Source organism: Ursus arctos, unplaced genomic scaffold (assembly GCF_023065955.2).
Source record: "Ursus arctos isolate Adak ecotype North America unplaced genomic scaffold, UrsArc2.0 scaffold_23, whole genome shotgun sequence".
Lineage (NCBI taxonomy): Eukaryota > Metazoa > Chordata > Mammalia > Carnivora > Ursidae > Ursus > Ursus arctos.
Window position 1 is genome coordinate 31,380,672 of NW_026622908.1, and position 14,333 is coordinate 31,395,004.

Genomic DNA, 14,333 nt, shown 5'->3' on the forward strand with positions numbered 1-14,333 from the left:
GCACACTGGCAAGAAGAGGCCTTCTGAAATTCAGGGTGCTTGAAAAGTGACTCAGTAGAGTCAGATAGAGGGGTCCCTGTAGGAGATGGGAGGAAGAGGCTGGCAACCTCCATGCTAGGCCACCCACTTTCTACGTAACAGATCCCATCTCCAGCTTTTTGTTTGAAACAAATGCTTTCATTCCAGGCATCAAGCATCTACATGCATCGCACTAAATGAAGGGCCCTGGGGGATATGCCCCTAAGGAGCTTACACTGAACCTAACTGGGCAGATTAAACATACACACCACTCAGCTAAAGAAAACACAAAACAACACGTAAACAAGTGCATAAAACTATAAATGGCACAACACAAAGTGCTAAGGGAATTAACAGGTTCTTAGATTGAGACACAGCTTAAATACCATCTAATTAGAGAACCATTCAAATGCTCAATTCCCCTTGGCAAAAGCAAATGAGCTCCCACGGGAACTCAGAAACCAGTATGGTTGAGTCCAGAAGGCCACTAACCCCACGATGCCCAGAGGCTTTTAAGGCAATACAAGAGAGGTCCACCTCAGACAAGAGAGGGTCCCAATAGGACCTTCCTCTACTCATGAAATGGATGAGACCATTAAGAGCATAGCAGCTACCCAAAGGCCTCATCTTCCACCATGACTACAACCCATAGAAAAGAACACTTCATAGTATACCATATATCACTTTTTATAGCTTGCTTCCTCAAAAAAAAAATTTTTTTTTTAAATAAGCATAAATATTTCATTGGGTCCTTCATGTATCTTCAGACTAAAGGTCTCACACTGAGGTAAGGAGGTATTCAGTTCAGGCTTCATCCAAAGATGCTTCCAGGCCTCTGGGGTGCTCGGCTCAGGAACTAGGGTGTAAGAAAGCTCCTGCCTTTTAACAGTCCAGAGCTTCTAAAAGTGAAGTCTGCTGGTCACAGATGGGCTGGACTGCAGTCTTTCATACTCCTTACGAACATGCTACCTCTAGCCCGGGCTGGGAGGTCACACCATTGTCCAAGTCTGGAGAGCTGCCCTACAACGCAGGCACGAGCTATGGCACTCACCCTCATGGAGGTCTCGCCACCATGGGCCTGTTGCAGCCTGAAGACCTGGGCCACCATGTGCTCTGTGGAGGGATGCAGCAGGATCCTCCTCGAGGCCAAGCCCACCATTACGTATCGGCCCATTGGGGACAGGCTCACCGAAATGGCATTGGGACCTGAGAGCCAACAGAACAGAGAGACGTTTCCCAGAGTTCTTGCCATTACAAGGAAATAATGTTCCCTCTCAGTCTTTTCTTTATTTCCAATTTGCATCTTTGGTTACCCAGGGGCTCTCTCATAGGAGTGCAGCGAGGAGGACAATGAGAAGGCATGTCAAGTATTGAGTACAATGTATGACATACAGAAAGTACTTGACAAATGCTAACCATTCCCATCATAGCACCACATCTTAAAAAACTGGCACCATACTGTAAATACTACTTTGAAATCTACTATTTCCATTTCATACATAATGACCATTTTTCCACCATTAAATATTCTTCTATAAGAACATTTTAAAGGCCAAATGGTATTCTGCCCTTCTGGTGCACCATCATTTATTTAGGCAATTCTTCACCGTTTGACATTTTTCTCTATGATAAGTAACACTGCTATGAACATCCTTGTATATAAATCTTCGTATAGTTCTCTGATTATTTCCTTAGAAGTGGGGCTGCTGGATCAAAGAGAACATACATTTTAGGGGCTTTTAATACACAATACCAAACTGCCTCACAGTGTTTGAGTGTGCCCGCATCCCCAGGCCATGACAAACGCTCCTCCTTTCTCCGTGGCCGTCACAACAGGAGCGTGTTGGTGATGCTATCATGGCAGGAAGGACTATTACTCTGAGAGTCTTCTGCAATGCTACCAGCCAGGACTCCTGCAAAGCAATCTTCCTCTGGCCGGTGCCGCAGGGAAGCAGGGGCAGGATATGACCATTCCTCCTACCTAAGCTGTGCCTCACCTAGGAATGCACATGCCAGGGCACCAGCGTCCCTCTGTCACTAGGTTGGGCTTCCTATCCCTTACCAAATCGCTTGGTGTAGAGCATTTCACCCAGGTTATGGGGGGCCAAGGAGTACACCGCCAGGATGCCTTCATCAGGAAAGCCCCTCTGGCTGCTAGGGATGAAAGCGGCCAGGAGCTGGCCATCTGCAGAAATGTCACAGCTGGCATCATTGTAGATCTTGCAGTTCTGCACCAGCACGTTCACGGACGCTGCAGCAGACAAAGAAAGAAAAGAGCGTAAGAAAGTTTGGAGTGGATGGCGTGAAAAATTCTGGGCCAAGAAATTTTGGGGCCTCTCAAAGGGCCTGAACCCTCTCTAAAATTGCTAAAGGCCTCCTTGTCAATCAAACTAAAATGTCATGGAACAAGGAACACAAGAGACAGGAAAGAGATGTGTCTTTTACCACTTTAACAGGAAACAACAGATAGTCAACACAATCACAACCACCTGCTGAGTCTACACTTAGGAAATATCACTGGAGAGAGATAAGGAAAAAGTTATTAAAAATTGGTCCTAGAGAGCCACTCAACAGCTGTTATTGTCCAAAAGATCAAAACTAAGATGAACGAAAATGCAAAGCCACTGATTCCAACAGAAAGGTGATCCAGGTAAAGCTTCTCTGGGGTGAGAGTCTTGCCGCATAGCTGCTATGCGACTTTGGAGAAGGAAGTCATTTCATGAGTTTGTTAAGTCTTATTTTCTCACTTCAGAGAAATGGAACAGTTAGAGACTTCAGTCTTCTGGACAGCTCCATGCTAATATGAATCCCTAATGCCACAAGAGAGGACAAAGAGAAACACAGTCCAGCCGTGGCGGGATGGCTGGAACTCTTCATTTCTCACTATGCTCTTATCCATACCATAAGCAAACATCCAGGGGCAGCCCCAGCCTGTACTTAGCAGCTACTAAGAATTAAGCCCAGGATCAGCCAGGCAGCAGGCTCTCAGCTCAAGGGAGTGGGGTGGGGGTGGGGGTGGTGGAAGAATGTGTTGGTGGGGATGGGGAGATCCCGCTCCATATGACAGGACTAAGGAGATGTTGGCCAGCACTGGGTCTGTGCCTGCACGCTTTGTTTTGGTTTTCATTCGAATCTCCGAAGCCCACTGTGTAATTCCCTGACAGGAGGAAGTGGCTTACCCTTGATGTGAGCCTGGGAACACAATGCCCAAACCATGGGCACAAGCAGAACAGCACAATGCATCCAAAGGGACCAAGCTCCTCTGGGCTTTGTCTCACTTAGACCTACTTCAAATGTACATGCAAAGAAACCTTTTGGTCCTTCTCTTATTTGGAGATTACCTGGATGTCCACTGTCAAATGCATTATGGTAAAGAAAAAGAAAAAGGAAAAGGAAAAGCAAAAGAAAGAGAAAAAGAAAAAGAAACGGCAAGGAAGGGAAGGGAAAAGAAAGAAGCCAAACTCAGCTGTCCTCATCAGATTCCAGGTGATCTATTCCAGGAAGCCCAAAGGCTTGCCCTGGAAGATCAAGGGCAAGTTTCCCCAGGAAATTACTTTAAGGAAAACAAAACAAAGAATTGTTTTTCTGGGGCCTTGAGGCTTAGGGGCTCAGGGACTCAGAGAGATTTCTAACACTCTATACTCATCCTCCGTTCCCTGTGTGTTGCTAATGAAGCCACAAAGATGACAAAGTAGATCAAAAAAGACATCAGAACACATTGATTAGGCTACTGTGCCAACTCTCGGGGGCTGACACCTACAGCACCATTACACACAAAACCGAGAAGGGACCACAAGGATGGCTCTGTTTGCTAACTAATAAAATAATGACATCCAAATATTCACTGCTATCACCATTAGGGCTCTGTACTGCTCAACTTCCAACCCACCATCTGCTCCACCCTGTGTGGCTAGATTTATCTAGTTAGCACTGAGACCGTCTGCTCCTTAGTCAGGGTCCCAAGCCTGGTGCCAAAAAGATGACAATCTTTTCCTTCTTCCCTGAATTGACACATGATTCCAGTTGGGGATACATAAAAAAGGGGGGGAAGGGAACGAGGGAAGCGTCAGGAATGAGTCCATCTTGATTTTCTAACCTTGAGGCTGGTACAACCTTCAGAAAGATAAAAAGAAACTGACAACTGAAACTAACCACCAAACTTTAAGACAGTTTTGCACAATTACCATTTATTCCATATTTAATGTCTCAAAAATGCATGGTGGGTGTTTTATGAAAGTATGCTCTTCTATCTTGCTGTTGCATAGATCTTACTCGTGTGTGTTAACATGCAACTCCGTCAAACGTATAGAAGCCTACAGTAACCCATAAAACTCACCACCAGTGTAAAAAAAGCATTTAACTGCTTACTGCCAGATTAATTCCTAAGCGGGGCCAGGGTGGGAAGGAGAGTACAAGTAAGGTTTTCCTTTTTCTGGAAAGCTTGGCTCTAAGCCCCTGAAAAACTGGGCGTATAGACAAAAATCATTTTGTCAGCCTCCAATCCAAGCCACTGTGTTTGTGTTTACTACATTATGATTCCAAATCAGTGGCCACCTCCCAAATTGCGTCCCCTCCCCACCAACTCCACCCAGTTTCAAAAGCACTCCCAGTCATTGCGGTGAGCACACAGACAGACATGCAGATGACCAATGAAAAGAGAAGGCTGAAAATTCAAGCAGAGCTTCTCTGGCAGCAGGTTTAACTGCAGAAACTGTGCAGCTAGTGCTCTAGGGTTTCACTCCTGCCCTAATGAAGGGGATGTGGCAGGCACACGGTGATTTGGTAGCTTCGTTTCTGCGAGCACTGGGTGGTGTGTTTACAATTTCATTTTTATTTCAAAGTTCCAATTAGCAGCTTACATTTGCCACTCGTTGTCTATTAATTTCCCACGTGGAAATGGAAATGTTCAGTTACAACGGTGAGTGGTCACTGCTCCAATTCACTTCTGCCGCTTCTCCTCACAAAGCTGCAATTTTGATGAGTTAATTTACACAGGACGAGATTTCTTGGACCTGTTACTTGTTTTCTTGGGCCACAGGAAAGTAATGCACTAATGACAAGGACAACTCGCTCTTTTTGGACTCAACAACAATGTAAGCAGGTAGAGAAAAAGGTGAAGTGAAATAAAGCCTAAGACACTGGCAACCCACTAAGACACTGGCAACCCACACACCACTAGAAATCGTTGTTCTGTTCCCTGCCTGGCCTTACGACACTGCTTCTCAAGTGTTAGCATGCAGCAGAATCACCTGGAAGGCTTACTAAAAACACGAAATGTTGGGGTGAGGTCTGAGAATTTGCATTTCTAACAAGTTCCCAGGTGTCTCTGATCCTGCTGGTCTGGGACCACACTTGACAACTGCTGCCTTACCAAACAGTCCTTGATCCCTGAGCTGTAGCTCCAGCAACGTTCCCTGCACTTACAGGCAAAATCACATGTGGGGAAGGGTGATGGGGCAGCTCGGGATGGAAATAAAGGTTAGGAAAGAAAGGATTTTTCAAATCAAAGCTGCTTAAGAGCTTCAGGGGGCAGCTCCAGGGAGAGAAAAAATGATGCAGAAGACAGCAGGAAGCCATGTTCCAGACTCTGCAATGTAATCTCCTCCTAATTATAAATGATTTCCAAGTGAAAATGCCCTAGCAGGGAATGGGAGGGGTTAGAAATACTGATGCCTGGAGGAGCAGATGGCTCTGCCTTCCTATCAGCTCCATAAATTATAAACAAACACCTTGTACAAAGATCGATTTGTAGCCTGTTGCTGGCTGGCCAGATGAGGCCATGGGAGCGATTAGCAGTTGCAGTACTTTTGCAAATGCATTAGATACTGATTTGGAAAACTCGAAGGGGTTTAAATCAGCAGGAAAATTTCCTTTCGGCTATCTCTGAGCCCCTCAAGTTGCAGAATAAGACCTCCTACACAGTAATCCAGATGACACTACAAGTCCTCCCCAATGGCACCAATCACTATATCTCCTGGGGCATGGTCTGTCTTATACCATTCAGCTGCTGGATTTCTGAAAGCTGGTGCTGGCAGTGCACCCAAGTGACCAATGCTCTTTACCTATAAGAGCTCACTCTTAAAAACCAGAATGAACCCAATGAGCTACTTTTTCATGAAAATGGATTCAGAATTATCTACATCTGTGAGGCCTTTTCATAAACTTCTAAACTTTAGAGAGTAATTCATTAATGCTGCATCCCAACTGAGAGAAACATGTGGCAAGAATCTTTAACCTAACTCCAGAAAAAAGTTAAATACAATTCAAGTAAGTCAGATGACCAAAAACATAATGGCTGCTGAACACATGAGTAAAACTCAAGACCAGTGGCTCCCAGGCATGGGCTGTGCCAAAGCCAAAGGCTACCCTTCACTGACAGGTATGTGGTGTTCAGAAATGAATCCTACAGCAAAAGAGATTCCCTACTTACTTTTCTCACAGCTGAATCTGTCAAGAGTGAAGCTGCCAACCGTAACTAGACTTTATTCAGACCAACCAGCAAACACAGTTAAGAGCTAATGGCAGGACACTCAGATAAAAGCGACTGTCATTCTAGAGGGTAATACCATTGAAAGGAACAATGGCTATCATTGGACATATATGCCCTAAACTCCCAGAATGCAGTTTTTCTTCTAAGGTCAAAACTCTAAGAAAAATAGGGCCCTATTAAGAAGCAGAATTCTAATACCATGCATGAGCCAAACGAGTCCATCTGGTTGCACATGATGCTCTCTGATCAACTCAGGTTTTACAAGAGTCAGGATCAAAAGATGTAAGAAGAAACACAGAAGGAGGATTATAAGGAGTTGTAGTTGGAACAAGTTGAGGCTTATACAAAACATGTTAAGGACAACCAGAAAGGCCATCAAAGCTATGCTAGCAGCATATTCAATGCCTGTATTCTGAGTATTTTGCTTCTCTATCAAGGCAAATGATCTGCGACTGGGCAGAAATGACATGCTTGAGAAGGACAGGAAGCCCATTACAGATAAGGCAACAGGGTGAGAGCAACACCTTGTTCACATGAACATCACTTCCCAGAGAGGAAGACTACATACCTCAGAGTAGTAAAGACGGGGCAGGTGGGAATTTATAGAGTTATGGCCATACTCTCAAAGAATCATCTCAAAGGTGCAATTTTCTAGAAAAAGACATGCTGAAAATAGCTAGCACTTACTGACCATTTACTTATGTCAGGCACTGTTCAGAATGCCTAACATTATTAACTAACTTAATTCTCACAACAACCCTATGAGGTTTGCACTATTACAAGTCTCATTTTATAGAAAAGAAATTAAGGTGGAGATTAAGTAGCTAACCAAGGTCATACTGCTAGAAGACGGCTGACCAGGGATTTGAACCCAGACAGTGTAGCTTAAGAGTTCACGTGTTTAACCATCATAGGACAGTTGACAGAGAAAGTTATCAAAGAACTACCTCCCCCTACGCATGCAAAAGCAAGCAAGCTAACAAGCAAGCAAGTAAGCATGCACCAGGCCCAGACCTTTAAAGTATAAAAAGTATAAATAATTCCAATTCTTAAACTTTTCCAAAGAAAAAAAGGAAAAACTTCCAAATTACATTTATAACACAAGCAAAGTAACATTGATACCAAAACCCATAGATTTCATAAAAAAGAAAGGTCTGGACAGAGCCATCTCACTTAAAAACATCAGTGAAAAAAGTCTATTTAGCAAGCTACAGGGAAGGAATTTTACATTAAAGAATACTCCACGAACAGGTGGATTTTAGTCAAGAAATATAAGGATCGGTTCAATGTTACAGAATCTATCAATATAATGATTATACTATTAGATCAAAGGAGAGGGAAAAAACCCACAATTATCTTCATAGATACTGGAAAGTCATGACTAAATTCAACATCCATTCTTGATAAAAACTCTTAACAAAATGGGAAAAGATGACTTCCTTAAAATGATAAACTAGCTCTAGTTCAACCTAAAAGCTGGCAATATGCTTACTGGGGAAAAAGCTAGGGGCACATGGCTAGCTCAGTCAGAGAAGCACGTGACTCCTGATCTCAGGGTCATGAGTTCAAGCCCCACACTGGGTGTAGAGATTAAACAAATAAAACTTAAAAAAAAAAGTACTGGGAAAAAGAAATTTTCCCACTAAAATCAGGAGCAATATGAGGATTTAACACTGTTTCGATGGCAGCCAAAGCAAATACACAAGAGAAAGAAATCACGAATGTGAAACTTAGAATGGAGAAGGTAAAATTATCATTACTTACAGATAACAAACCTAGAACACCCAGGAGATTTACCTGAGTAACAGCTACAATTAGTAAACAATTCAGTAAGATATTAGTAGGATTTAAAAATAAGCTTATAACAGTAAACTTAAGAACTGTATAGGATCTAGGGGTGCCTGGGTGGCTCAGTAGGTTAAGCATCCAAGTCTTGATTTCAGCTCAGGTCATGATCTCGGGGTGGTGGGATCCAGCACCAAGTCTGGCTCCATGCTCAGCAGGGAGTCTGCTTGGGATTCTCTCCCTCTCCTTCTGCCCCTCCTCCTGCTCACATGCATGCACGCTCTCTCTCTCAAATAAATAAATCTTTGAAAAAAAGAACTGTATAGGAACTATATGAAGAAAACTTTATTTTTTTAAAAGATTTTATTTAGGGGCGCCTGGGTGGCTCAGTCATTAAGCGTCTGCCTTCGGCTCAGGGTGTGATCCCGCAGTCCTGGGATCGAGCCCTGCATCAGGCTCCCTGCTTCACTGGGAGCCTGCTTCTTCCTCTCCCACTGCCCCTGCTTGTGTTCCCTCTCTCGCTGGCTGTCTCTCTGTCAAATAAATAAATAAAATCTAAAAAAAAAAAATTTTTTTTCTAAATTTATTTATTTGTGTGTGAGACAGAGAGAGAGCATAAGCAGGGGGAGTGGCAGGCAGAGGGAGAAGCCGGCTCCCTGATGAGCAAGGAGCCCGATGCAGGACTCGATTCCATAACCATAAAGATATTTAATCTCCTTAAGTTAACTTACAAATTTAATGTGACTTCAGTAATTATATTAATGGGATTTTTTCAGGGGGGTGAAGGGAAGAAGCAAAATAGTTTTAAAGTCCATAAAGGAAAACAAAACTGCTTGAGCAGACAGGAAAAATTGGATTTAAAAAATGACAAGAAGAGAGGAGTCCTACCAGATTCTAAAACACAATGCCTGAAAACTTAAACCCCTGTGGTACTCTCACATGAATAATCAAACAGATCACTAGGACAGAATGGACAGTCTAGAAATACATCTAAATATACACAGGAAAGTAAAAACAGGATCAAAGTGACATCCCAAATCAATGGGGGCAATTAGTCTATAAACGATTTATAGACAATCAGTCTATAAACTGGTTGGGACAAATGAGTAGCCATATGGGATAAAAGTGGGATCATATTCTGCTTATTTGGGACTAGGTTAAACTTCTAGTGAATCTAAGACATAAGGGTAAAAAAAATAAAATATAAAAGTATTAACTGATTTTCCTAACGATGACACAAAATCTGGGAACCATAAATGGGAAGCTGGATAATTCTGACTACTTAAAATAAGTTCTATGACAAAAATAACCTCAGCAAAGTCAAAAGAAAAATGACAACCAGGAAACTCCTATTGTAAGTTAATTTTCTGATTTAGAAAGAGCTAGAACTGATAAGGAAAAGATCAGCAACACAATAAAAAATAGGTAAAGCACATGGACAGGTCAAGAAAAGACAAGATACATGAACTAAGTGTATGAAGAGGCACACGACCTGGTTTGTAATATGAGAAATACAAATTTAAAATACCTGCATACTATTTTTTACCTATCAGATTTGCAAATATCCAAAAATATGGTGACACATTCTGCAAGCAAGAGTTTAGGGGGAACAGGCATTCTCATAAACTGCAGGCAAGAGTATAAATTGGCATAACCCCTGGAGACAGTGACTTAGCAGCACCTACCCAATCACAGGTGTATGTACTCGTCCTAACTACAATTCCACTTCTAGGGATTTATCCTGTAGATAATCTTGCACAGGTGCAAAATGACAAACTGCAACATGTTTTGTATAGGAAAGACTGAAAACAATTTAAAAGTTCCTCAGAGGAAGACTGGTTGAAAAATGACTGATTAAAAAATGGAACCCAGAGATTCCACTTAGACAATGGAATACTAGGCAGTCATTAAAAAAGAAAGAGTAAACTCTTTATATACTGGTATGTAAAGATCACCAAGATATACTGTAAAGTACAGAAAGCAAAGTGCAGAAAAAAAGAGTGTATAACATGTTACCACCTGGGTTACACACAAGATGGAAAAATATACATTTGCATTTACCTATATATACACACATACAATATCCTTGAAAAGATACATAAGAAACTGCTAATTGTGGTTGCTCTGGGGAGGAGTGGCCCATAGCTGGGAGCAGAGCTGGGAAACTTTTCACTGTCTATTATTTTATAGTATAAAATTTTTTGAATGGTGAATGTATTCAGATTATAATTTAAAAAAACAAAGTAAACAATATAAATAAAATAACTGGAAATAAACTGTGGTAAAGAAGAAGATCTGGCAAAAATCTGGAGATGAACAAGAAGACCTGGTATTCAATAAAGGAAAAAGTAGATCGCAGTTGGTTCCCAGCAGAGTTAAAGAAAAGATTATTGAACATGTGGCTTATAAGCACTTAGAAAGAAAGAAATGATTGCTACTGTGGTTTCACTAAGATCAGGACATGAAAAATTAGCCTCATTTTCATGGTCTGATAAGAATACCAAGACTGGCATATCGGGAAATAGCACGGATAGAGAATATCTTGATTATTTTAAGGCATCTGACAAATTCTTACAATACCTTGCAGACAAGATTAAAAAAAAAAAAAAAATGTGGCCTTCAGTTGTGAGGACCATGCCCAGGGTGCTAATTCAGGAACCAAAGTCAACAAAGAGGAAGTCCACAGCAACATCACACAAGGCCCATCACACAGCAACATCATACAATGTCCTGACTGATCGACCATTTTTCCTAGTATCCAAAGGAAGACAGAGAAAGTGTATTTATCAAATTAGTAGGTGATGTAAGCCTAAGAGAAAAGGACTGAATCCAAGGTTCAAAAAGACATAGGAAGTGCAATTGATACTATAAAGGTAAAATTTAATAAAAGCAAATACAAACCTGTTTTGGTTTTTAAAAGATTCAAACTGCACAAACTAACACAGAATGGTAGAGCCTCAATTTCTTAATAATTATCCAGGAATTTGAAGTGACCACAAACTGAAAAGCGGCTTCAGGAAAAGCTGCTGAAATCTCAGGCTGAATTAACAACTGTCCAAACCACCATTGTGCTATGTACTGGACAGCTACCATCTGGAGTTTTCTACTCTGTTCTGGGCCCCCAAAGTCAAAGGGGAAGGTGAACAGAACTGTCAAGTATTTGAAAACCAGATCAGTAAAAGGAATCTCAGGAAGGAAGTCTGGCCTGAGAAGAAAGATTCAAAGGGAAATGACAATTTATCTTCAAACAGCTGGAGGATCATCAGAAGAGGTATCATAGACATACGTTATGGAGATTCAGAGGTAGAACCAGGACCAACGGGAGGAAATAACAGCAAGGGAACAATAACAGGAGCTTATCAGTGATGGATCAGGCCATCTCATCAGATAGTGTGACCTATCGCTTTAAGTATTCAAGCAGAAGCTGAACTGCCACTTCTTAGGAACGTGCAAGTCCTTCATCAGATAGAAACTGAAATAAGTTGTCTAAAATGCTGCGATGGGGGGCACCTGGATGGCACAGGTGGTTAAGCATCCAACTCTTGGTTTCAGCTCAGGTCATGATCTCAGAGTCCTGGGATCGAGCCCTGAACTGAGACTCCACGCTCAGCACGAGTCTGAGATTCTCTCTCTCACCCTCTCCCTCTGCCCCTCTCGCCCATACTGTCTCTCTCTCCCTCTTAAATAAACAAAATCTTTGAAAAATAAAATGAAATAAAATAAAATAAAATGCTGTGATGAACAACTGGGATACCGGACTGCAGACTTCCCTGGAAGCTGGGAAAATGGACTATCAGAGAGACATGTTTGTAAATCACATACCAACCATGTCACTCACTTTGTTCCATCCAGCTCGGGATTAATAAATGAGTTTAACATCATCATAGTCTTTCTTCAAGGGGCACAAGGACTAGTTCTCAGTTCCTACACTCCATTCTCTTTCTCTGCTTCTCAGTTCCACTTAAACATTGAGGCTTAGGACAATGAGCTACTAGTTGGTGAACTCCCCAGAAGAGAGACAACTTCATCTCTGTGTCCATCTTGGCACTGCTCCTAGCACCACAGCTAGCATGGGTCGCTGCTCAGGGTGGGTGCTCAAAACATGTCTGCTGAATTACTGACGGAGAGCTGCAGAAATGGTACCGGGCAATCAGTGGCTCAACAAGATGATGAAAACACCAGTGCTCTGTGGGTTTCTGAGTTCAGGCTCACCTGTAAGAAATACCCCTTCCACCAGTACGAGCTCTACTTTGGCTTACCATTACTGATTTCAGGGAGGTCGAACTTAGTGAAGTCCCACCACTGGAGCCGGTAGGTAGTATTGGCAATGTTACTGGCCACAGCAGACTGTCCATCACCAATCACTGCCCCTGGTGGGGGAGAAGACAAAGAGAGCACAGTATAGTCTTTATCCATGTTTCCTCTGCAAACATTAAACACTATGTACTGGGATTAGCAGGAGAGGGGGAAGAGGAAGAACCATCTGCCAAGTCCCCATCTCACAGAGAAACCAGACATATCTCAAGAACAATTCTACCGGAAACATAATCCCATTCATCAGCCCCTCCCATGATTATTTAACATCTCCTTAGTGCCAACAATGTGGCAGGTACCGTATACGTCCTGTCTGGTAGACTCAGTCTAAAGAGACAGATGAGTTTCATAAAAATGTGTGGGGGCCGAGGTGGGGGGAGTGAAAAATGGGAGGACAACATTAACACAGAAAAGCCACACAGAAAAGCATTTCATTCCTGGATGTCTTTGTAGTAAGCAGCACTCTTTGGGAGAAAGCATCTCCTCCTTTGTACACGACCTTCTTCCTAATAAAACATCTCAAAAGGAGGCTTCCTCCAGGGAAGAGGCAGCCAGTATATAGCTTATTGGACAGAGAGAGACGGTAAAGAACAAATGAAGTCATGTTTGTTAATTTCTTCTGGACCCCTGGCATGTAACACAGCAGAAATTTATGAGTCTGGCTTTTCAGTATCAGAATATTTTTATTAAGGCAATATTTTACAAACCCCTCCCCACTCCGCCCCATGAGAACTTCCTTGAATCCGGATTCACTTGAAACATCTCACGGTTTAACTTTCCCTGAGATATACACTTCTGTATGACATTTTTTTCCTTGGTAACCAATTAAATAAAAAATGGATTTTTTTTAACAGGGTGACACTTTAATTTGCAGTTGTATTTCATTTACATGAACATGTCATTTCCTCCTCCTCCTTCCGAGGTGCATTTCATACACAACCACCCTTTTGATCAGACAGAGCCAAACCCTCTTGGGAGAATAGAACACTGTTGTATGCTAGACAACCTAAATGGTATTCTCTGCTGCAAATCACCTCCTACTTTAAGAAACTGAACTTGTTAGAACTTACTAGCCTTGGAACAATGGACAATTTTTATACCTAGATTCTTCAGTATCACCATCTTCCTCCTCTGCATATCACTGAAAAGGGTCCTGTCACCCGTTTTGTTTTTTTCCCCCTTTTGGTAAGCTGGATTTATTGCTCTACCATTCCTGGTCTTTCCCTATTCTTTCCTCAAATGGTCAAGAAAGGTTGTTCAGAGAGAAAATGTTCTCCATACGAGCCAGAAAAGTACTCTTCTCACTCTTCTCCCGTTGCAGCAAGCTATTACATGAGAAGACTCTCTTCAACATTAATGGGGGCAAAAACTGGTTCATGGGGAAATCTTAGTGCAATCCAGCTTACCTCCAATATACTGCAGTATATGACAGATATACAACCTATATGTGATATTAAAATTTCATGGGCAGGGGGAATGATTAGGGAAAAACTGTCTATGAAATCTCCTTAGGAGCGTAATAATTACAGTAAAGGTTGAGGAATATGGTTCTAGATAAACCAATACCCCCCACCACAATTTATTCTTTAAAATCTTACAGATTCAAAGACATAGGCCCAAATGGTTATGATCTCCCTGAAGGCCTGAGAATGACAGCATTCGGGGGTGCTGTCAATGAGCCCACTGACTTCAAACTCCTACTGAGGGTCCTGTGGCATATCACTCA

At 42.2% G+C, this 14,333-nt stretch overlaps 1 protein-coding gene across 25 annotated transcripts in view; it reads right to left on the minus strand.

The window, feature by feature from the left end:
• The window catches only part of AMBRA1 (autophagy and beclin 1 regulator 1), a 164,589-nt gene that overhangs the window by 27,886 nt on the left and 122,370 nt on the right, over positions 1–14,333 (minus strand). For all 25 annotated transcript variants that reach the window (XM_044388992.3, XM_048213998.2, XM_026512015.4 and 22 more), the window contains 3 exons: positions 12,553–12,663; positions 2,081–2,269; positions 1,070–1,224 (listed from right to left, as the gene is read on the minus strand). In XM_044388992.3, the coding sequence (XP_044244927.1) occupies positions 1,070–1,224; positions 2,081–2,269; positions 12,553–12,663 (455 nt within the window). The remainder of the gene's footprint in view (positions 1–1,069; positions 1,225–2,080; positions 2,270–12,552; positions 12,664–14,333) is intronic.